This window comes from Ambystoma mexicanum, chromosome 5q, assembly GCF_040938575.1.
Source record: "Ambystoma mexicanum isolate Mex_15411 chromosome 5q, UKY_AmexF1_1, whole genome shotgun sequence".
NCBI lineage: Eukaryota > Metazoa > Chordata > Amphibia > Caudata > Ambystomatidae > Ambystoma > Ambystoma mexicanum.
Window position 1 is genome coordinate 1,085,900,613 of NC_090933.1, and position 23,402 is coordinate 1,085,924,014.

Here is a 23,402-nt window from a genome sequence, read left to right on the forward strand (position 1 = left end):
GCCTCAAAGGGCAAGAATGTAAAGGCTCAAACGGAGCACCCATAAGAAACTTAAGAACAAGGTTTAAATCCCAACCGGGCACCAGGAAAGGTGACGGAGGGAACACATTAGTGAGCCCTTTCAGAAACTGTGAAATCAAAGGGATTTTAAAGTAAGAACACTCTTCAGACGAGCGCTTAAAGATGGACAGCGCCGCCAGGTAACCTTTAATGGTACCCACTTGCAAGCCCCTGTGGGCCAAAGAAAGTAAAAAGGACAGAACGATGGGGATGTCACATGCAAAAGGATCCACATTCCGAACTCTGCACCAGTCACAGAACTTACGCCAACGGCAACGGTACAGAGACTTTGTTGCTGGCCTTCGGGCCGAAAGCAACACCTCCATCACGTCTTCAGGGAGGTCCCAATCCTTATACCTCAACCTTTCAGAAGCCAAGCGTGAAGGTTGAGGGATCTGACCTCTGGATGGAGACCCTGACCCCCCTCCCGTGAGAGCAGATCGTCTCGGTAGGGAAGACGACGTGGAGGGCAGATGGACAAGTCGAGAAGGTCCGGGTACCACGTCCTCCGAGCCCACGCCGGAGCAATGAGGATCATCCGGGAACCGAACTTCCGTAACCTCCGCAGCACTTGCGGGATGACGGGGACTGGAGGAAATGCGTACAGCAGCGGGAATGACCACTCCACCACGAACGCGTCTCCTAAGGCTCCTTTTGGAGGAAATTCCCGCGAGCAAAACCTTTCGCACTTCCGGTTGACACTGGAGGCGAGGAGATCCACTTGAGGGGTCCCCCAAAGGCCGAAGATCTCCAGGAGAATCTCCTGAGCCAACTCCCACTTGTGAGAGATTGCGCTCTGCCTGCTCAGAGCGTCCGCCGTCACGTTTTCGTCTCCGGCCAGATGAACTGCCGAGATCAAAACCTCCTCCTGGATGGCCCAGAACTCGAGCTGCATCGCCTCCCTGCACAGAGGAAGTGACCCTGCCCCCCCTTTTTGTTGAGGTAGTGCATGGCCACTGTGTTGTCCGTCAGGATCAGGACACTCTTTCCTCGTACAGTCGGAAGAAAAGCCTTCAGGGCTAGCCTGACGGCCCTCAGCTCCAACAGATTGATATGGAGTCTGGACTCCGACGGAGACCAACGACCGCTGACTGTCAGCCCGTTGGCATGAGATCCCCATCCCGTGAGGGATGCATCCGTCACGATCATCATCTCCGGCCAGGGAAGCCAAAATGGAGCCCCCTTCATCAAGTTGCCTTCGACGGCCCACCACAGAAGGTCCCGGGCGACCGAGGGCGGCACCTGAACCGGGTCCGACATCCTGCCGGAGGACTGTGACCATTGCTTCTTGAGTGCCCACTGCAAAGATCTCATCCGCAGGCGAGCCTCTGGCACCAGAAGAATGCAGGATGCCATGAGGCCGAGCAACCTCAAGAACTCGAACGCTGGGAGCGTCTGGGCATGCTGAAACTTGTGCACCATCTGCTGAATGTGAAGAGCCCTCACCTGGGGAGGAAAAGACTGCCCCAGGGAAGTTTCAAGCACTGCTCCGATGTACTGGAGCCGCTGTGTTGGCGTCAAATGGGACTTCTTTAAATTGAGGGAGAAGCCCAGCCTGTGAAGGGAGTGGCAGGTGACGGACAGATGATCCAGGACTTGCTCGGGAGAGCACGCCCTGATCAACCAATCGTCCAGGTAGGGGTAGAAGTGAATCCCCCCTTGCCTGAGATGCGCTGCCACCACCACCATGAGCTTGGTGAAAACCCTCGGGGCGGAGGTCAATCCGAACGGCAGGACCCGAAACTGAAAGTGCGAGTCGCCAACCGCGAACCTCAGGTACTTCTTGTGCTTGGGATGGATCTGCATATGGAAGTAAGCATCCTTGAGGTCGAGTGACACCAACCAGTCCTGAAGCTGAAGGGCCTGGAGGACTTGAGAGAGAGTAACCATCTTGAACTTGTCCTTCCTGAGGAGTTTGTTCAAACCGCGCAAGTCCATGATGGGTCTCAATCCCCCGTCTTTCTTCGAAATCAAAAAATAAGGGGAATACCATCCCTTGTTCCTCTCCGCTACAGGCACCAGTTCTATGGCGCCTTTCTCCAGCAGGGCTTGAATTTCCTGCGCAAGGAGCAGATCCGGACTCTGCAAAGAGAGGTTCCCCGGTGGATTGTCGTGAGGCCTGTGCCGAAAGGGAAGACAGTAGCCGTGGGTTATGATCTCCAGAACCCACACATCTGAAGTAATGGCACGCCACTCTACAAGATGCTGCGCCAGCCTTCCCCCAACCGGCGAACCATGGGGCATGGCCTCATGACTGAGTGGTAGCGGCTGCGGCGTTACCTGAGGGCAAAGAGGCAACTGCCCGAGCGGCCTTGGCACCACGGGTACCCTGTCGTCCACCTTTGGTACCCCTGCGTTGGCCTCTTTGACTGCCCGCTCCTCTCGCTTTACTGAAGGACGAGTAATAGCGAAAGGAACCACACCTCCATTGCTGTCCCCTAGGACGAAAAGGCAGAGGTTGGCGAACTGCAGCGCCCAATGACTTCGCTGCAGCTTTTGAGGTCTGCAACCTCTCAAGGCTCTCGTCAGCCTTGCTGCCAAAAAGGTGCTCACCGTCAAAGGGCATGTTGAGGAGCCGGGACTGCACATCAGGAGCAAACCCTGACTTCCGCAACCACGCAAACCTGCGTATCACGGTGCTCGCCGCCATGGACCTGCTGACGCATTCAGCCAAGTCCAAACCCGACTGAACGGACTCACACATGGCATCCTTACCATCCTGGACCATAGCAAGGAAACCATCCCGTTCGTCCCCTTCGGGAATATTTTCAGCCGCTAACGCAACACAGTTCCACAGAGTGTGTGTGAAACGAGACAAGGCACAAACGGAGTTGGTCGCCTGAAGCGCCATACCACCAGAAGAAAACACTTTCTTCGCCCAGCCATCAAAACGTTTGTCGTCCCTATCAGGAGGGATGGTAGGGTACGACGCCTGCTTTGCCGGGGCCGTGGCCGCCTGCACCACCAAACTCTCCGGAGTGGGGTGCCTGGTCAAGTAGCATGGGTCGCTACTGGCTGGACGGTATTTTCGCGACAAGGATCTGCCCACCGCCGGGAGACTCTCCGGAGCAGTCCAAGCCACCGCCACCCTTCTCTGTAAAGCCATATGGAACGGCAGTACCGGGTCAGTTGGGGAACCAACATCAAGGATGTCCGTGAGATCATCCTGCACAAACTCCCCTGGGGGAGCAGACCATCCCAAGTACTCAGAAACCCTAGCCATAAGGCGCCGGTACGAGGAATCAGCATGAGAGCCAGGCTCAGGCCTACAAAACTCCACCTCCGGAGAGGTGTCCAGTCCACTGGCATCATGCAGTGACTGCCTCAAATCGTCAAACTGACTATGGCCCGAGACAATTTCATCTGGAACCTGACTAGGAACCAGGCCATCAGAATCCTCATCCGCCTCTGAAATATATTCCAGGTGGCGAAAAGAAGGCACCCGAGAGTGCTTGCTCTTAACCAGAGCCTTCCTAAGGGGTTCCCCCGTGCCACGGGGTACCTCCGACACGAAAGGCGTCGATGGCGTCGAGCGAATTAGCGCCAGCGTCGAGAGAACAGGCATCGGCGCCGAGAGGATTGGCGTCGAGTAAATCGGCGTCGACGTCAGATGCAGCGCCGCCAGCATCGGCGGCGTCGACACAGCCCTCGAAGGCCGGAGCCCCGAGCGTGTCCTTCGACGACCTGAGCGTCAACGGCTTCGGTGACTTCCTCGGAGCCGGAGCCTCGAGAAAGCCTGTCGACGCCCTCGACGCCTCAGACATCGATGTCTTCCTCGAAGACCTCACAGGTGCACACGGTCTCGAACGCGTCGATGAGCCGGGACCTGGAATGGGTACGTCGAGAACGAGTCTCCTTGTCCGAACGGGACCTCTCCCGTGACTCGTGCCGACCACTCTTGCGAGCGGTGTCTCTCGACCTCTCACGACCGACCCCACTCGGGGGCGCGGACGGCTTAGTACCCTGCGACTCGAGAATCGCCAGCATTTTCTTCCCGAAGGAAGCCCATTCCTCCGGCGTCGCACGGCTGGTGGGGTAAGCGACGTGCCGGGCAGAGTCCTCCGAAGAGGACCTGGAAGGCGACCGGTGTCGGCGCTTCCGAGAATGCCTCGAAGAGGCTGAGGAGTGGCGAGACCGACTCCTAGAAGGAGACCCACGAGACTTCCGACGATGACGCGGAGAGTCACCCCTCGAATCATCCGTCGAAAGCCCCGCAGACTTCGACTTCCGGGGCTTGGACACCCGACCTACCAACAACTTCTTCTTAAGTTCGCGTAAGGCTTTGGGACGTGAGCGACTGGCAGTCGATACAGTCATCCGTGTCGTGGGCCTCCCCGAGGCACCAGAGGCAGGCGTCGTGCGAGTCCGTCACCGACATCTTGGACCCACACTCCCCGCACTTCTTGAAGCCCGGACGAGGGGTCGAAGACGAAGTAGAAGACATCTTCACACAAAGGATTTTCACAAAAACGAACAGGTTCGAAGAACTGAGAAGAACAGAACTCCAAAGAGTCGAGGCGTTTAACCGAGATTCACGAAGCAACACGTTTGCGGAAAAAAACTGAACTGAGGCTACGGGCGTCGTGCGTCCTACTTATCACATCGGATGACGTCGGAGGAGGTCCTCGACGACGGCGCATCGACGTCATCGACGCAGGACGCCGAAAAAAGTTTCCGAAGCAGCACAGCTGTGGTGATTACATGTCATAGATATGGAATACGTCGGAGGACCCAATCCCTTCGAACGTCTGAATGTGTACAGAAAAACTAGTCTAAGCAGCGTTCCAGCCTACTCAATGGTATCCGCAGCTGTGCTGATGCATCCATTTGTCGCAGAATTAGGTAAGGGAATATTAGCCTCGAAATAGGTAGTTGCTTCCTCCAGCAACGTAAAAAAGAATGTCTTGCCTCTGTGCTGGAACGCAGCTTCACTGGAAAGAGCACTGCATAGGGAACAGACCACGCAGAAGCTTCCTAACCCGATAAACATTTGCCGTTCTGCCTGTACTGCTGCTGAAAAGTATGGGTAGTTGTAAATCCTGCTTGCTTCAAATCTCAGATCACCTTTCTTGCAGGATTCACGCAAAATCTTGTTGCGGTCTCTGTAGTTAAAAATTGAAGCCAATATCAGTTTAGGCGATGCTCCAGGTTTTGGTTTAGGAGCGATGGCTCGATGTGCATGCTCTACGGTAAAATGTGGCGGGAATGATACGGCCGCCAGCATGTCCAGCAGTAGTTCCTCCACAAATTCTTCAATTTGACTGCTGGTTGCCTCTTCAGGAACGCCGATTATACAAATGTTGTTGCAGCGGGATCAAGACTCCAACTCGTCGAACTTTCCAACTGTGCACTTCATGTTGTGGGTAAATTGGTCGAGGACTGACGTCACTACTGCCAAATCAGACTCTACCATGCCGATTCTGCATTCCGATTCGTGTCGAGTTTGTTGCACAGTGTGTTGATTCTGGCAGTAATATCATCTAGTTTGTAGTTGACTGATGAAGACAGTTTTCATATTATCAAGAAAGAGCTGGACATTAGGTATCTCTGGTTCTGGTGGATGTATACTGCTCTCATTGAGAGCGTCTCCCTGAAGTCTAGCTTTAGGGATCTGCTTCATGAATGCATCCATTTTCCCCTGCATCTTGCCGCCTCCCACTGCCTTTGGTCATGTTGCCAGATGTCACTGTCGGGGAAAAATGAATGGTGTGGTTCAGGGAGCAGTAGAGGGGCCCTGCATTACAAAGGTATAGAATGTGGCCTTTGACGCACCGTAGCAGGTCCTGGATAGCCATTGTTGCATGTGCCGCCGCTGAATAGCTCCGTGGACAGGGGAAGAGAGGCAACACACTGGCCTGCACACGCCCCAGCAGGCCGCTCCTCCACCTGCATTGTAGGAATCGTCACCACGATGGCTGCCTGCCATCTAGATGTCAACACCAGCCAGGGCCACCAGCAGAGCATCTACAGTCAAAGCGTCTGGAGGTTTAGTGTGCGTGATGGTGCAGCGCAGCGTCCGCTGCAGCAAGGCGAGGATGTGTCTGACAAACTGGGTCACCGGCGTCTGGAGGTTTAGTGTGCGTGATGGTGCAGCGCAGCGTCCGCTGCAGCAAGGCGAGGATGTGTCTGACAAACTGGGTCACCGGCACACGGAGCAAGGCGGAACAGGCACAATCAGTCCTGCGGGCACCGCGGGTGCACGCAGAGCACGGGCCAACGGAAGCGAGGCAGGCCCAGGCAGCTTCAGACACAGTCTGGCCGCATCTCTGAAAGCATCATTGAATTTTGGTGAAGTATCCAGCGCTTCTCAGGCAGTCACAGGCCAGAGAATCAATGTTGATTCGGGCATGACGGTGCAGGCGAAGGTGTAGCCATCTTTTCAACAAAATACAATTTCATTTTCAGGTGAAAGGGTGTGTTCTAGATAAATCCCACAATTATATAGGCTTCAATATCACATTATTAAAGGGATGGTCTAGTAAAAAATTTTATTTAAAAAATAGATAGGCCACATAAAAAATAAATATTAGCATCCTCCGTTTTAAAACTTCCTATGTAAAATTTTGAGCTATTCAAGCTCAAAATTCGAAAAAGCAAGCACAGGGGCGCAGCCATTTTGTGAAATGGAGGCCCTCCTGTGCTGGCTTTTGCTTTTGCGGCACTAATGAAGGAAAAGCCAGCCAGCTGTAGTAAACAAAGTCTACCGCTGGGTGGCTTTCCCTTCATTGGTGCCGGGACTCGGAGGACGCGGACCGGAGACCAGAGCAGGAAAGCTGCAGCTGAATCTCGGTAAGTGCTATTTATTTTTTTACAAAAAATAAGCACTAGCTGCGGTTTTTTTTCTACGTTTTCCGGGCTGGAGGAGCCCGGAAAACTTAGAAATAAAACCGCAGCTTTAAAAACGTTGTATTTATGATTGCGGTCGCTTTTGAAGCGACCGCAAACATAAATACAACGTTATTGTGTTGGAAAACGCTGCGGTTTTTCTTTCCAAGTTTCTCAGGCTCCTCCGGCTCGGAGGAGCCTGAGAAACTCGGAAAGAAAAACTGCAGTGTTTTCCAACACAACCGCGTTGTGTGTGCCTGAATCTGCTTTACCATTTGGGGCTCTCGGGCTCCCCACGGAGCCCGAGAGCCCCAAATGGAAAAGCAGATTCAGGCAGACACAACGCGGCATTGCGGAAAACAACCGCGTTGTGTCTAACTGAATCTGCTTTCCCATTTGGGGCTCTCGGGCTCCCCACGGGGAGCCCGAGAGCCCCAAATGGGAAATCAGCTAGCTGCAGGTAGAAACACTACGCGGCATGTAAACATAACCGCGTGTGTTTCTGCCTGCTGTGGCTTTCACTTTGGGTCTCCGGTGGAGCACCGGAGACCCAAAGTGATAGCCACAGCAGGCAGAAACACACGCGGTTGTGTTGGAAAACGCTGTGGTTTTTCTTTCCAAGTTTCTCAGGCTCCTCCGAGCCGGAGGAGCCTGAGAAACTTGGAAAGAAAAACCGCAGCGTTTTCCGACACAATAACGTTGTATTTATGTTTGCGGTCGCTTCAAAAGAGACCGCAAACATAAATACAACGTTTTTAAAGCTGCAGTTTTATTTCTAAGTTTTCCGGGCTCCTCCAGCCCGGAAAACTTAGAAAAAAAAACGCAGCTAGTGCTTATTTTTTGTAAAAAAAATAAATAGCACTTACCGAGATTCAGCTGCAGCTTTCCTGCTCTGGTCTCCGGTCTGCGTCCTCCGAGTCCCGGCACTAATGAAGGGAAAGCCACCCAGCGGTAGCCTTTGTTTACTACAGCTGGCTGGCTTTTCCTTCATTAGTGCCGCAAAAGCAAAAGCCAGCACAGGAGGGCCTCCATTTCACAAAATGGCTGCGCCCCTGTGCTTGCTTTTTCGAATTTTGAGCTTGAATAGCTCAAAATTTTACATAGGAAGTTTTAAAACGGAGGATGCTAGTATTTTTTTTTTATGTGGCCTATCTATTTTTTAAATAAAAATTTTTACTAGACCATCCCTTTAAGCTTCGAAGTTTGGAGAATCCAGGCAGTTTCTGAGATATAGCAGCTGTTACCAATCTTGCCCTCAGCGGCGTGTCCTCACTTAAAGCGGTTTCCTTTCTCAAGATTTTTTATGTACAAGCAATGATATCACATACTCCATTCCTCCCTGTATTCTAAAAAATCGGTAGATGATTACCCTAGATTTATATGAGTGATAGTACTGAAAATCTTAAGAGAAAGTTACGATGGTCTTGACGATATCACTTTCTTTTACTTTTACCTTCACTTGGTCTAGAGGTACATACTGACAAACACAGGAAACAGCAACGTTGAAATGGCCTTTCTCCAACATAATGAGCCCTTCCGAGTCTTGCACAGGGCTGCAGCATGATTCAATTGCAAACAAAGACTTACCAACCATTTATTCCTATGTAAAGATCCAAATCTATTGCAGCAGCTGCTTCTTCCTTGGTCCCATCAAATGAATGCACCTGAATATATAAAATCAATAATTACACCACACATATACTGCAGATACTGAGACGAATGACCATTTTGCTGTGGTCAACAATTTAATGTCTGTCTGTATAGAACTCAATGGGTCTCACATTCCCTTAGTAAATTACATAAAGAAATATATTTTACATGACCTACTGGTGCACAGGTTGTTTACAAAACATGAAACTTGAGCTGTAGATCCCTACCTACTATCACAATTGCCCACAATTAACTTCACATTAACATATACTTTTGCACCAAAATGTAGTTTGCACCCGCCTATAAAACAATGCAGAATATTTGTCAACTTCTACACTCATATTAGTCTGCAGTTCACTCATACTTGCCAACTCAAACTATTGTGAGCTCCTGCCTCCTTGGCAGTGAACTCCTATGCAAACAATAAAAATAATCACGCACCAGACATGTTCCAGATAATGCAAACAGCGCTCGATTGCATGAACTGATAAACTCCCTACATAATATTCTTTCTGTCACATACATCCTCCCATGGTGCTCTACAAACAAGAAAGCCAGCCCATGCAAGGGCCTTCACTAACATTCCTACACCACCCAACCATGACCTGCCAGCCCCTAGACATCAAACACAACTCACAAGTAGATATTCCACTCAACGCATGTTTCTAGCTGGGGCCTACTAAACTATTAAGCTCTTATCAGTGTCTCTTAATTTAAGGCCTATCAAAACTGCTCCATACTACTAAGCAGTTGTGACAGTCGCTCAGGATACATCGTCTCTCTGTGTCGGACAGAAGTACCCGGTCTTTAAGACCCAGAGCTATACCCTCCCATTTCAGAAGAGTGGAAACCTCACACCCTACTCTCTTTGCCATTCCAATGCTTTCCATTGTTGAAGGCGCTATTTAGTGAAAAGAAACAATAGCAGTTCTCTTTACTACGTATGCACAAATAAAGACCAATAAAAAAGATTAGCAGCCCAAATGAACATTGGGTGCTCATGAGCCAATTGGTATCTTTGATTCCATGTAGTAACTGATCCTGATTATCTCTGTGCACTCGCCAACTGCCTTGGCCATCACCCTTCCAGTTGCTTCTCCTCCCTGTTCCACCATCACATCCCTCAGGTCTTCCCATTACACATGCAAATGTGTATTCCGTTGCACATAGCAGTTGTCGTTTTTGCACCTCCCCACTCTTGTCCAGTGCGTTTTTTTTAATTGGGCCTCGCCATCTTCTCGTGGGTTGCACGACTTGGCAGGCAAGCTTATCTTTTGCTGGCACAGTACATCGCCAGTGTCCCCATTACAATTTAAAAATGTACAGTGACACCACATGAAAGGTGGCCATCTTTGAATTTGTGACAGTGGGATAGATGTCCACTCTCCAAATTGTGGTGAGCGTCCAGTGCACGAACATGTAACCAGCTGTCAAAACTTGTCACTCAGCCCATGTTGCAGCAAGGAATTCTGGTTCCTGTAGTTCAGCCGGGATCCAACTCTCCCCCATTATTCAATATTAGCCCTCAGTGGGGAGGCGAGGAGTTGTCCACAGTGTGGCACTGCAGAGTGTAACATCCTGGTACTTGCCAGTGGAGATCAACCTCGCACACCTGAATCAGATCCGCAACCCTGAAAGCGCATGCTAGGAGAACACCACTGGATTGACAGCTGATTGCAGCTGGGAACCAGAGTTACTCCCCTAACACTCCTCTTTTGTCTACAAAAGTTACTGTTTGGGGGTCGAGAGGCCTGCACCAAGGTGACCCATGCCTGACTCTGTAATGACACACTGTTGCTAACCCCCAGACCCTGCCCAACTGAGGGCTAATATTTAAAAATGGGGGAAGGTTGGATCCCGGTCGGGCTTGAACTACAGGAACCAACATTCCTTGCTGCAACATCCTGGTACTAACCAGTAGGATTCAACCTTGCACACCTGAATCCGATCTGCGACCCTGAGATTGCTGAGGCATCAAAGTATGCGCTAGGAGTGGACTGTGAGCTGAATGCACCTAGGACCCAGAGTTGCGCCCCTACCACCCCCTCTTTTGACTAGAAATGTTACTAGAGTCTGGGGCTACACGCAGGTTACCCATGTCTGACTCTGGAGTGCCACACTGTTGGTAACTCCCTGCCTGCCCACTGATGGCTAATATTGAATAACGGGGGAGAGATGGATCCCGGCTGGCTCTGAACTACAGGAACCAGAAATCCTTTGTTGAAGAATCTTGTACCAGCCATAACTCAATAAAAGCCATTCCATTCAGAGACGCAATTGTGCAGAAAACAAAAAGCCTCTATATTTTAACAGCCAGCTGGGAGAATTTACCATGCCACAGATGGCCAGTTCGCACGGAAAGGCTCAGAGTTTGTCCATCTTGAACACACGTTTATAGAAAGAGTAGCACTACACAATAATTCTGTTCTGATATGAACCTTACAATATGGTAGGCCAAATCTTATAGGTAAAATACATTGCCTTTTTTCAGTGGACATAAGTGCTTTCTGAAACACATGATTCGTTAATTCTTGCAATTACCTCATATTATGCTAATTAGCATGACTGGTTGCTTTCCACATTTACTGAATCACAAGGCATATGTTGCAACTTTAAAACTAGAAAAAAGCAGTTCTGTGATGATGCACACTTGAGCACATTCTGCTAAGGACATTAGATTTGTTGCCACATTTTTATTAGTTGGCACGCCTAGCTTATCTGCTTAATCCCACTGCCAAATTTATTCTGAAACTCCCTTTCTGCCATGGCACTGCTAAAATAATTTTCCTACCATTTAATTCTGCCAATTCATGCACCTGGTGTTGTTGGGCCCCAGCCTGTTCTCAAATAAACCTTGGCTTAGGTTTCAAGCTACTTTGTTTGAGCTCTTCACAGCTCTGTATTTCTGGGGTTTTCATCAACTTGAATCTTCATGAGGCTTTGAGGCCTGTATATTTTTGTAATGGCTTCCATTTTAAAATGAATGGATCCCTTTTGCTATCATATTTCTTGTGTCAGGGAGCTTTATTCTGTGTTCTCCTAAATGAATGTATGCAGTGTCAACTATTCCTGTCATCTTCAATTTACATTGTGCCTATTTCCAATATGCTGGTACTAACCAGTAGGATTCAACCTTGTACACCTGAATCAGATCTGCCTCCCTGAAGATTGCTGGCATGAAAGCGTGCGCTACAAGAACACCACTGGACTGTGAGCAGGGTTGGACTTGCCTATAGGGAACTCTGGAAATTTCCCTGTAGCCTATGCACTCTGTGCCTCTTTTGTGCGATATTTCTAAATGTTCTCATAGGAAAAGGATTAGGTTGGCTGAAAATGTGTAATATGGGGCCACTGGTAACATTATTTACAGGGTCTCTTTTGGCTGCCAGTCAACCCCTGACTGTGAGCCGATTGCAGCTGGGACCCAGAGTTGCGCCCCTACCAGCCCTCTGTTGTTATATACATATATGCAATGAAAAAACTTTGTTATAAGCGACATTATGGTTAAGTTGCACTAATAAAAACCTATGAAATTCAATGAAAACACTTTGTTAAAGGGACGTTATGGTTACAAGTAAAACCGAAAACCCCTGGAAATGTGCCAGATATGGTAAGCTAAGCAACCATAACTCGCTCCACCACCGTGCACTGCTAATACAAACACCCAGTACATGTACAATGAGATCACAAATGACATTGATGATATCACTGATAACATCACATATCTGGGTCACTTGTTTTTGTTCACTGACATGTCTAAGCTAGTTGTTATTTTTACTGACAATGAGAATTAAAAAAATTGAAAAATTGTTTATATATATATATATATATATATATTTATTACACAGCCACGCTAGTCCAGGGGCTTGGTCCAGAAAGCGTGCTTTTGTAAATTTGATGACCTTTCGTGCAGTACTTTTCTTTAAAATTATCAAAAAGTAGGTCTGAAAACATATGTGATATCTATGTCCGCTTCGCGGTCACACTTCCCTGTTCGGTCCACGGACAAGATACTGATTGGCTAAGGGGCCGGCGTCATGACCGCGGACACGCAACGTCTCTGCCCATTGGCTGCTGCGAGACTTGTTCTGCGTCACATCGTTTGGATGTGCCCGACATCTTGGATCCGCCAAAAGCGGAGCAACAACCAGCGTACATATGCTCTATTTATAAAACTCTTTTGCTGTGTCACAGACCGTTGGGAAAGGTTCAGACAGTAAGACTGGGTGAGCAATGCATTTGTTCTGGGGGTCGGTCTTTATGATGTAATTTCCATGGACAGCTTGTACGCACAGAAAGTGAGGGGTGTAATAACGATAGCACTTCAGTCCATGCAGTGGACAGGAAACTTCTAACTGTTGAAAGCACACGCGTAGTGGTAGCCAACATTGAAATTGACAACATGCCGTGATTGCATTACTTTTCCCGATGGCTATTATTATATTCATTAGTACGCCGCCATGGGTGTCACATGCTACAGTGGTTGTGGCCAGGGGCTAGAGTCTTGGATGCATGGCCGTCAGCCGAAGACCGAAGGCCTTACTTCCAAGACTGTAGGCCCTGGCCACAATCACTGCAGCATGTCACACCTATGGATACACCTGTAGTATTGCGTTTCGATTGGCAAGTTGTTGGGAGTGCGTGCAGTCTTGGGTGCATGGCCAAGTACAAAGTTATAAGTACTAGACGTGGAAGCCACTGCACACCCATCCCATGTAAGATCTATGGACATACAGCTAGGAGTGGAGCCTCTGGCCAGAAGCACTGAAGGATACCACTCCTATAGAAAACCCCCCACTACCACACATCACTGAGATGGTTGTGGGGAGACTCTGCAGTCTTGGGTGCATGGCCGAAGGCCATGCACCCAATAACACAGTTATAATCTCTTCATGATGTATTTCCTATGCCCACCTGGTACGCACAGAACATGAGGGGTCCAATAAGGGCAGTATTTCAGTCCGTCCAGTGCACAGGGAACTTGTAACTGTTGTAAGGACATGCGCAGTGGCAGCGAACATTAAAATTGACAACATGCCGTGATTGCATTACTATTTCCTATGGCTATTATTATATTCATTAGTACACCGCCATGGGTGTCACATGCTACAGTGGTTGTGGCTAGGGCCTAGAGTCTTGGATGCATGGCAGTCGGCCGAAGGCCTTACTTCCAAGACTGTAGGCCCTGGCCACAACCACCGCAGCATGTCACACCCATGGATACAACCGTAGTATTGCGTTTCGACTGGCAAGTTGTGGGGAGTGCGTGCAGTCATGCACCCAAGAACAAAGTTATAAGTACTAGACGTGGAAGCCAATGCACACCCATCCCATGTAAGATCTATGGACATACAGCTAGGAGTGAAGTCTCTGGCCAGAAGCACTAACGGATATGGCACCTATAGAAAAAAAAAACACTACCACACATCACTGAGGTGGTTGTGGGGAGACTCTGCAGTCTTGGGTGCATGGCCAAAGGCCAGGGACCCAATAACACACTTATACCTTCTTCATGATGTATTTTCTATGGCCTCCTTGTACGCACAGAAAATGAGGGGTCCAATAAGGGCAGTATTTCAGTCAGTGCAGTGCACAGGAAACTTGTAACAGCTGTAAGGACACATGTGGTGTTAGGGAACATTGAAATTGACACCATGCCATAATTGCAATACTTTTTCCTATGATTATTGCATTCATCAGTACGCCGCCATGGGTGGCACATGCTAGGGTGGTTGTGGCCAGGGCCTAGAGTCTTGGATGCATGGCCGTCGGCCGAAGGCCTTACTTCCAAAACTCTAGGCCCTGGCCACCAACACTTCAGCATGTCACATTCATGGATACCCCCTTACTAATGCGCATCGATTGCCTGGTTGTAGGGAGTGTGTGTACTCTTGGGTGCAAGGCTGAAGGCCATTGTAACGCTCACCTGGTATCCACGGGGACGTCACTCAGCCTGTTCTGGCCTCTTACAACCTCGAACCCTTCCCTGGAGTCTACTCGACCGGAGACTGGGCCTGAAACACAGGATTGGTAGCGTTTAACTCCCTATTGTCTATGTGTGCTTGAACCCCTTCTTCCCCGGGGTCCAACCCTTCCCTTTGATCCACAGCTCACCTTGTTTTCTTGGAAAGTGTGCTCTCCGTCCTGCTTTCAGCGCAGGGGCGCGTTGATTGATCCGGGCTCGTTGATGCCTAGTTACTTCACTGGCAAGAGTCTGACAGGTAAGTATAATGAGTCTTTTGAAAAGTTCTCTAACTTCGTTCCTTTCCTTCCTTAGATGATGGCCGGCGACCGGGGATGGTGCAGTGCTGCTGAGATGAGTAGCGCTGAAGGTGAGTGAGAGCGCGATGCGCGATGCAACCCTTTTGTATTTGTATTGAAGAGAGTTCTTTTTGTGTGTCTTTTAGGTGCCGCAACGTTTTCAGCGTGGATGCTGGTTATGAAGAAGAAATGCGGTGAGTAAGCGCGGTATGCGGCACCTCGAGATGTTTCCACGCTAACCTGGAGTGTCTTTTCCCTCTTGCAGATGGATGAGAAATTCCAGAGACAGAGTTCCCCCAGAGCGGCTGGGATTCATGTAAGCGTTTAAAGCTTGTACAGTCTTTAAAAATAAGCGAAGATTTGCTGAATGCTTACTAATGCCTTTTTCTGTTCTTTTCCTTTTTCCTTAGGAAGCGGCGTGCCGGGAATGGGAATGACACCGCCGAAGATGCCCGCAGAACAGAAGAAGCGATGAATGATAGGCAGAAGCGCCGCAAGGTCAGGCTGTTCCTAACTGTGTTCTTGTTCTTGCAGGAGCCGATCGCAGAAGAAAGATGCAGGCCTACTGGAGACTGATCCGAACACGGTGAGTGTCACGCTGCAGGTGCAGAAAACACAAAGCATGTTTCTCAGCCTGGGCGTGGCTTAAATAGTCTCTGGGTATCCCAGGTGTCTCTGGGCTGAACCACACCCAAAAGACTAGACTGCACATGCAGTTCTGGGAACCAAAATATGTGGGGGCATCCATCTTGTCCCCATCAAAGCACTACAAGTCCAATCCCCAATGTTATCCTATGGTAGTGAGTGAGTCTGGTGCCACAAGCGCCAAGTCTGACTCCAAGTGGGTCTTTGGAGGGATGGAGAGGCCCTTGGGGGCCATGTAGGTGATCGTGGTCTGGCTCCAGCCTGAGATCTCGGAGGGCTGGGGACATGAGGGGCAGGAATCATGACAGCCATGCCCCCAACAACAAAGCTATAACCTCTGCACTTACAAGCACACATGGGTTACATGTAGTGTGGTGGTTGTGGACAAGATGTGTACTTTTGGGTGCATGGTTGCACGCTGTATGCAATACACCCAAGTATGCACCCAACAGGAAACTTGTAAGCACTGGAGTTATAAGAGACTTCACAACCATATATTGAAATGTATGGCCATACACCTAAAATTGTAGGCCCTACGCACAAACAGTGCAGCATTTCAGAGCTACAGAGACACCCCTAGTATTGAACATCAGTCAGGTGGCTGTGGGGAGAGTCTGCAGGCCATGCACCCAACAGCACTGTTATATGTACTGTACTTACAAGGCACAATGGGTACGATATGGTGTGGTAGTGCATCACTCTGGCGGCCATGCCCTCAAAAGTACATATTTTCGTAGTGTACTTATATGCCACAATGGATGTCATATGGTGTGGTAGTAGTGGCCAGGATGCAGAGTATTTGAACAAAGTAATAAGCACTGCAGTTGTAAGTAACTATGCATTTTACATACTGTATACCCATACATTCATAATGCTATGGCCTCACACTCACCTCTGTAGCCTTTGGCTACAAACTACTGTATCATAGCACAGCTATCGGTACACTTGTACTATGCAACATCATTAAGATGATTGTGGGGAGGGCGTAGCATTTTGGGAGCATGGCCTTTGGCCATGCTCCCAAAACCAGGTTTGTACATAGTAAAATTACAAGGCACAATGGTTCTGATATGATGTGCTGTTTCTGGCCAGGACCCAGACTCTTGACTGCATGCCCAAAGGCCATGCACCCAAGACTGAAGTCATGAGCAGTGGAGTTACAAGTGAATATGGGTGTGGTGTAATGCACTAGTTGTGTGGACGCCCTAGTGCCTTGCCTGCATGGCTGCAGACGATGGTCCGAAAAGTAAATTTATAAGTAGCTAATTTACAAGGACCATGGTTTTGATATGCAGCGATGGTTGTGGTTAGGAACTATACTCCTTGTACCTTGGTCTTAAGGCGTAGGTGGTAGGTTACACACCGAAGATGCAAGGGCCAGCCTACAGGCACTGCAGCATATTAGTACCATAGATTAGACGTGTAGATTTGCATGTGTAGAAAATGACTGCCAATATACTTACTCCTTACTTTGTTCAGAATCCACATACAATTTTTAATTGCTTATCGTACTTGGCGGAAGTATCCCTTTTTCCATTTCCATGCTCGCTGCACTGGGGGATCAGGCCATTTAACACCCGGCATCCCCTGGTGAACAGGTGAGTGCCCTGAAGCCCCCGGCCTCTGTAACATCTTGGGCCTTGTTTTTAGGTGCCCCCATAACCCTGTGTGCTGGCTTGCAGCCACGGTTTCCTCCCGTGCTGAATCCCGCCTCCCAGCCCTCCCCCTTCCGTCATTGGCTGCCTGTATCAGACATTTGTGTCCATGCTGGCTGCACCGGGGGATCAGGCCATTTAACATCCGGCATCCCCCGGTGAGCAGGTGAGTGCCCTGAAGCCCCCGGCCTCTGTAACATCTTGGGCCTTGTTTTTAGGTGCCCCCGTGTGCTGGCTTGCAGCCACGGCGTCCTCCCGTGCTAAATTCCGCCTCCCAGCCCTCCCGTGATTGGCTGCCTGTATCAGGCATTTGTGTCCATGCTCGCTGCACCGGGGGAACAGGCCATTTAACATCCGGCATCCCCCGGTGAGCAGGTGAGTGCCCTGAAGCCCCCGGCCTCTATAACATCTTGTGCCTTGTTTTTAGGTGCCCCCATGGCCCCGTGTGCTGGCTTGCAGCCACGGCTTCCTCCCGTGCTAAATTCCGCCTCCCAGCCCTCCCCCTCCCGTGATTTGCTGCCTGTATCAGGCATTTGTGTCCATGCTCGCTGCACCGGGGGAACAGGCCATTTAACATCTGGCATCCCCCGGTGAGCAGGTGAGTGCCCTGAAGCCCCCGGCCTCTGTAACATCTTGGGCCTTGTTTTTAGGTGCCCCCAGCTGGGAGGCGGGATTTAGCACGGGAGGAAGCCGTGGCTGCAAGCCAGCACACGGGGACCTGGGGGTACCTAAAAACAAGGCCCAAGATGTTACAGAGGCCACCCCCGTGTGCTGGCTTGCAGCCACGGCTTCCTCCCATGCTAAATCCCGCCTCCCAGCCCTCCCCTCCCGTGATTGGCTGCCTGTATGGTTCCACCACCATCACCTTACATGAGGCTGGCCACGGTGAGTTTGCCCCCGGATGCCCCAACTACCATTTCAAACAGTGTAAAAGAGTTTTGAAATAGCATTCCAGCACGCTCGGCGCTCCAGTCCCCTTCCTCCTTCCCCCCTCCATCCCCAGCCCAATCCCGCCTCCCAACCCTCCCCCGGCACCCTGATTGGTCTCCTGGCCACATATCATGAACCCTTCCAGGGCAGCCCTCTGCCCGGCAGCCCCTGTGGCTAACGGCCCTAAGGCCAAGGGTGGCTCCGACATTGGTAGCTCCAAGATGTGTCTGCAGGTGTCCGCAGGGGACGTGAAGGAAGCCAGCAGCTAACAGACACCAACAAAAACTGTGAGTGGCATGGTTGGGGAGTAGAGAAATTACTCTACTCCAGAAAACCACTGCCACTCTATCTTACCTCCCAATAACATAGAGTGCCATATTATTAGCATTATTAGCATTGTGAACATTAGCCCGTGTCGCATCTAGATGGAATTGTGAATATTGGCATGTCCACGCTTCGATAGAATTGTGAACATTAGCCTGCGTCACATCTAGATAGGATTTCGATTGAAGGATTGCATTCCCGCGCCTAGATGAAACTTGAATGTTAGCATGCGCCACACCTAGAACTGTGAACACCAGCCCGCGCCACATCTAGATAAGATTGTGAATGTTAGTATGCCCACACCTAGATAGAATTCTGAACATTGGCCTGCGTCGCTTCCAGATAGGATTGTGAAGGCCAACAAGTGCCACACTTAGACAAAACTGTGAATGTCAGCATGCTAAAGGTCAGGTAACCCACTAACCAATATAACCTCAAACTATGCATACTTATCTCACTCAAAAACTCACACAACCATCTCTCGCACCACAAGCCGCACGCACTTCACAACACTGCAACAACACATAAGCCAGAGCAACAGCACACGCGGACTGACACCGATCCAATACCCGCACCAAAGCTCAGCACCCGGTGTATACCGAGTTGAAGCTGACAACAGAACACCACTCCTCTCACTATCCTTCTCCCTCTTCACCTTTCTAACCCATCCCACCTTATCGTTTACAGATCCGCAGGAGCGCCTGGGGACCAATTTCGTTGGTGACGGTGCGCGGTACAAATACATTTAACATAAGAAACAGGTATGTTAGTCTTTGCATTTTTTCAAAATTTACTACATTGCTTAATAGACAGTTTACCTTTTTTTACCCTCATATTTAGTTTACAAACCAGTGCACTGTGCATTGCGCTCAGTTTCTGTGTTTGCTTTTCTAATCCTTGGGTCTGGGGAAAAAAAATACTTGTTGGATTAAAAAAAAAAACCTTCATATACTATGGTACTAACTACTTCCTTGTTTCCTTTGAGTGTTTCCTTCATCTTTCTGATTAATTTTATGTTCGTTGCCTTCCTGCCAATTTTTACCAACAGTTAGATACCTATAGGCGTATTCTACCTGTGCATTTGTTCCCAGCGATCTGTGATATTCATTTATCTGTGTCATTCTTACATCCTCTTGGGTAGTTAGATACATGTTGGCGTATTCTAACTGTTTGTAGTTTTTCACATACATTTTTTTTTTAAATCTTGAAGTACACATTATTTTGTAAATTTTGGCTTTAAGAATATTAAATACGCATTTGTAAGATTAGCTGGCAATCTCTGCTTTAGAGTAATGGTGCTATCATTACATTCGAACCATCCACAATTCCTTTTAATGTATGCAAGTGACCTGCATTGGTTGTAGCTCTTGCATGGTAGATTATACCTACTATTGTAAAGGTTTTCTTTCCAAGTGACAATTGACCGGCGTGTGAATCCAGTGAGTTTGCAGTTGTTTTTGGTGCCATCTGCATTATAACGTAGAAGCATAAGTATTACGTAGGCACTATGTGATTGTATCAGTAAGGTGGAACGATTGTCTGAATTGCAAATAGTACATAATCTGCCATGGTTTGCATTTTGTACAAGTTGCTGAAATGGAATGGTCTCACAATTTGGTATGGAAGCATACACAAATCGCTCATTTGGGATTTCTATCCTGTATCACTTTGCTACAAAGAGTGCATGTATGTTTCCACATGTACGAAATCTGGAAGATTTCATTTACAGGTATGCTTTTGGTTTCCAATACTAATAGTATGTACATTAGAAATTCTTGTGGATCTTCTTGTGAGTTCATAGTGAATCTCACCATTCCAGCACAGTCGTCCAATTGTTGCCTTACTCCATGAACACTGTATGTTTCTATGTAGCACTAACATTTGCGAACACAATTGGTCTGTACTGTGCAGGTAAATAGCGTTAACAATTGGTGGCAATTGAAATAGAATATTCATTGCTACATTTGCATAGCAACTTACCCCACTTTCATTTGCAAATTTGAATGGTCCAGCAAGTTCTGTATCTGAGTGCATTTTTCGGAATTTCTGTTGCTTCTTTGCCGACGTCCTTGGTTTACATTCCCTAATAGGTTCTTCTATGTTTGCAGTAATTGATGAAACTTTAGCTTCTTTTCTTTTCTTTCCGGAATTTGCTGTTAGATTCTGTTGCATTTCGGTTTCATTTAGTTTTCTTTTACCACGTTTTCTTTATCTGGAACAGGGTATTGTTTCAGATGAGGGGTGTACAGTGAACGCAATCTATTGTATTCTAGAATGCAAGGAATATCAGCTTTGACTTTACTTGCATCAAAGTTCATTAGCAATAGACCGTCAAGTGTACGTAAGCGTGATAATGCTACGTAGCTCATGCCTTCCTTAAAGACTGTGTTTCCTATGCTTTGTCTAGGGTAAGACCTTGGGATTTATGAATGGTTACTGCATATGCAAGAGTTAGAGAAAATTGCTCTCTACGTACATACATGTCTTTAAAGAGAAGGAATCGAGCAATTGAGCGCCCTATCCTTTTCACTTCTGAAACTTTATCAAAGCGAATATTGACAAACTGAATGTTGCTATCACGTGGGTATGACTGAAAGCCAAGAACTGTGCCCAGTGCTCCATTAACTAGCCCTTGCTCTACGTCAAGGTTACTTTTAAGCATTACTCTACAATTTAAGGATAATTTCAATATTTTTTCTACCCCAGCTGTGTTGGAGATTGAATTTTCTAAACTATTTAGTCTTGTTGTGGCTAGCTCACACATGAGTACTGTCAAACCATGTGCGTCTAGTTTATCTGTGGCGCTAATTTCCAGTATTGGTTGCATTTCTTTTTTTTTTTTTTAAACTTCTTTTTTCATTATTGCGTTAACAAAGAATCAAAAAAAGAAAACAACAAGTACAAGTCAATAATAACGGCAACATAAACATAAAACTTACACCATACACCTCCCGCCCCCCACCGTGGCACAGCACCCATGGGCCTCCCTCCGCGTCCGCCCCCCCAACCATGCTCTTAACCATAGATATCCAGTAGTTTAAGTCTCTGCGGGCACCATTGTTCTCTAAAGTCCCCTTTTAAGTATTCCAAGGTCTCCGCCCAATCTGCGTAGAAAGACTCCAATTTGTTATCCGCAGCATAAGAGGCCCACTCCAACGACACAATGTCCCACATTTTCCTCAGCCAGTCCTGCTCCGTCGGAATCGAGGGCCCCTTCCACCTTTGCGCAATGAGGGTCAAGGCCGCCATAGTGAATATCACTGTTGCTTTGCTGTGGCCGCATCCTGCCGCTTCCTCCTCCGCTTCCTCCGCCAGCCCACTCCTCCCCAGCAAGATCTCTCGTGGGTTCCGAAGGGCACCCCCTCCCAAAGCCTGAGCGGTAGCCCGCTTAAGTCCGTCCCAGAAGGGTTGAATGACGGGGCAATCCCACCAGATATGTGAGGCCGTGCCCCTCCTCCCACACCCCCTCCAGCACTCCCCCGAGACGGCAGGGTTCATTGCATGAAGTCGGGCGGGAGTATAATGCCACCCCACCATGCATTTGTACCAAACCTCCCGAACCTGGATCGCCTTCGCAAGTTTGGGGATCCGCGCCCACAGTCTATCCCAATCTGTCTGCTCCATTCGAAACCCGGAATGCCGCTCCCAATCTGCCATGTAGGCCCAACTAGTACACGGGCTACCTCTCTCCAACTGTTTGTATAAGTCTGAGATAAGCCCTCTTGTGCCCTCATGGGTTGTTAAGAACCTTTCAAAGTGGGTTAGATCTCTAGTCGCCGCCCGCCTTATGGCCGGAGACATCACCCAATGCCTGATTTGAAAATACCGAAGCCGCTCCCTTTCCCCCAAGCCAAATTCCTTTTTACATTCCTCAAATGTTTTCAACTCCAATGAACATGTCCCTCAGGGTCCTACATCCCCCCCTCCTCCCAATCCAAAAACGCTCCCCTCTCCATCCCTGGAGTGAAGTCCCCGTTCTGTAAGATAGGGGTAAACGGCGATGGAAAAGTCGTAGTCCCCCACCTCACTGCAGACCGATCCCAGCTATCAGCTACACTTCTCGTAATGTCGTTCAAATAAAGATGTGAAGGTCGCAGCCATCGCGGGAGCCAAAGAACCTCCCCCAAATGATGCCGAGCCACCGCCCTGTCCATCCTCACCCAATGCTTCAGGTAATCTTTCGAAAACCATTCTTTGATTATCTTGAGCTGTGCCGCATCGTGATAGCGGCAAAATCGGGGAAGGCCTGACCCCCTCTTTCTCTAGAGGCTGTGAGCAGCTGCCTAGATACTCGCAATCTCCTCCCCCCCCCAGACAAAGCACCTGATCAACCTATCCAGCCTCTTGAAGAAGCTCTCCGGGACCCTCAACGGGATGGCCTGGAAAAGGTAGAGCACCCGGGGGAGTATCACCAACCTGAGGACAGTCCCCCTACCCAGCCATGAGATAGGTAGGGCACACCACCTCCGTAAATCTTTCTGAATGGCTAAAAAAAGAATCGGCTCATAGTTTGCTCCATACCAACCAGCTAATGAGGGAGTGATCCTTACTCCCAAGTACCGCAACCCAGAGGGGCTCCACTTGAATGGGGACATCTCCCTTACCTCCCTCGCCTCCCCCCCCCAGGGAAAGATTCATCAGTTCCGATTTCTGGAAGTTAGTCCGCAGGCCCGATACTTCGCCAAAGGTGGTTAATAATGCTATGCATGCTGGGAGGGATTCCCTCGGGTTGGTTAGTGTAAGCAGTATGTCATCGGCAAAAGCCGCTACTTTATGTTGCCCCCCACCGAATGGGATCCCACTGATTTCCGCCGTCTGGCGAATTGCCAACAGGAGAGGTTCTAAGTAAATGGCATAGAGTAAAGGGGAGAGGGGGCACCCCTGTTTTGTCCCCCTCTGGAGCCTAAAAGGCCTGGACACCTCCCCATTGATCAGAATGCGTATTGTGGGATTTTTATAATTGACGGCAACCAGGTTAATAAAACCCTCCCCAAGCCCCATCTTCTCCATCACCTGAAATAGAAATGACCACTCCACCCGGTCAAACGCCTTC

General features: G+C 49.0%; 1 protein-coding gene across 1 annotated transcript in view; it reads right to left on the reverse strand.

Moving 5' to 3' along the window:
* The window catches only part of TATDN1 (TatD DNase domain containing 1), a 463,190-nt gene that overhangs the window by 105,390 nt on the left and 334,398 nt on the right, over positions 1–23,402 (reverse strand). The window contains exon 9 of the mRNA XM_069621594.1: positions 8,472–8,548. Coding sequence (XP_069477695.1) covers positions 8,472–8,548 — 77 coding nt within the window. The remainder of the gene's footprint in view (positions 1–8,471; positions 8,549–23,402) is intronic.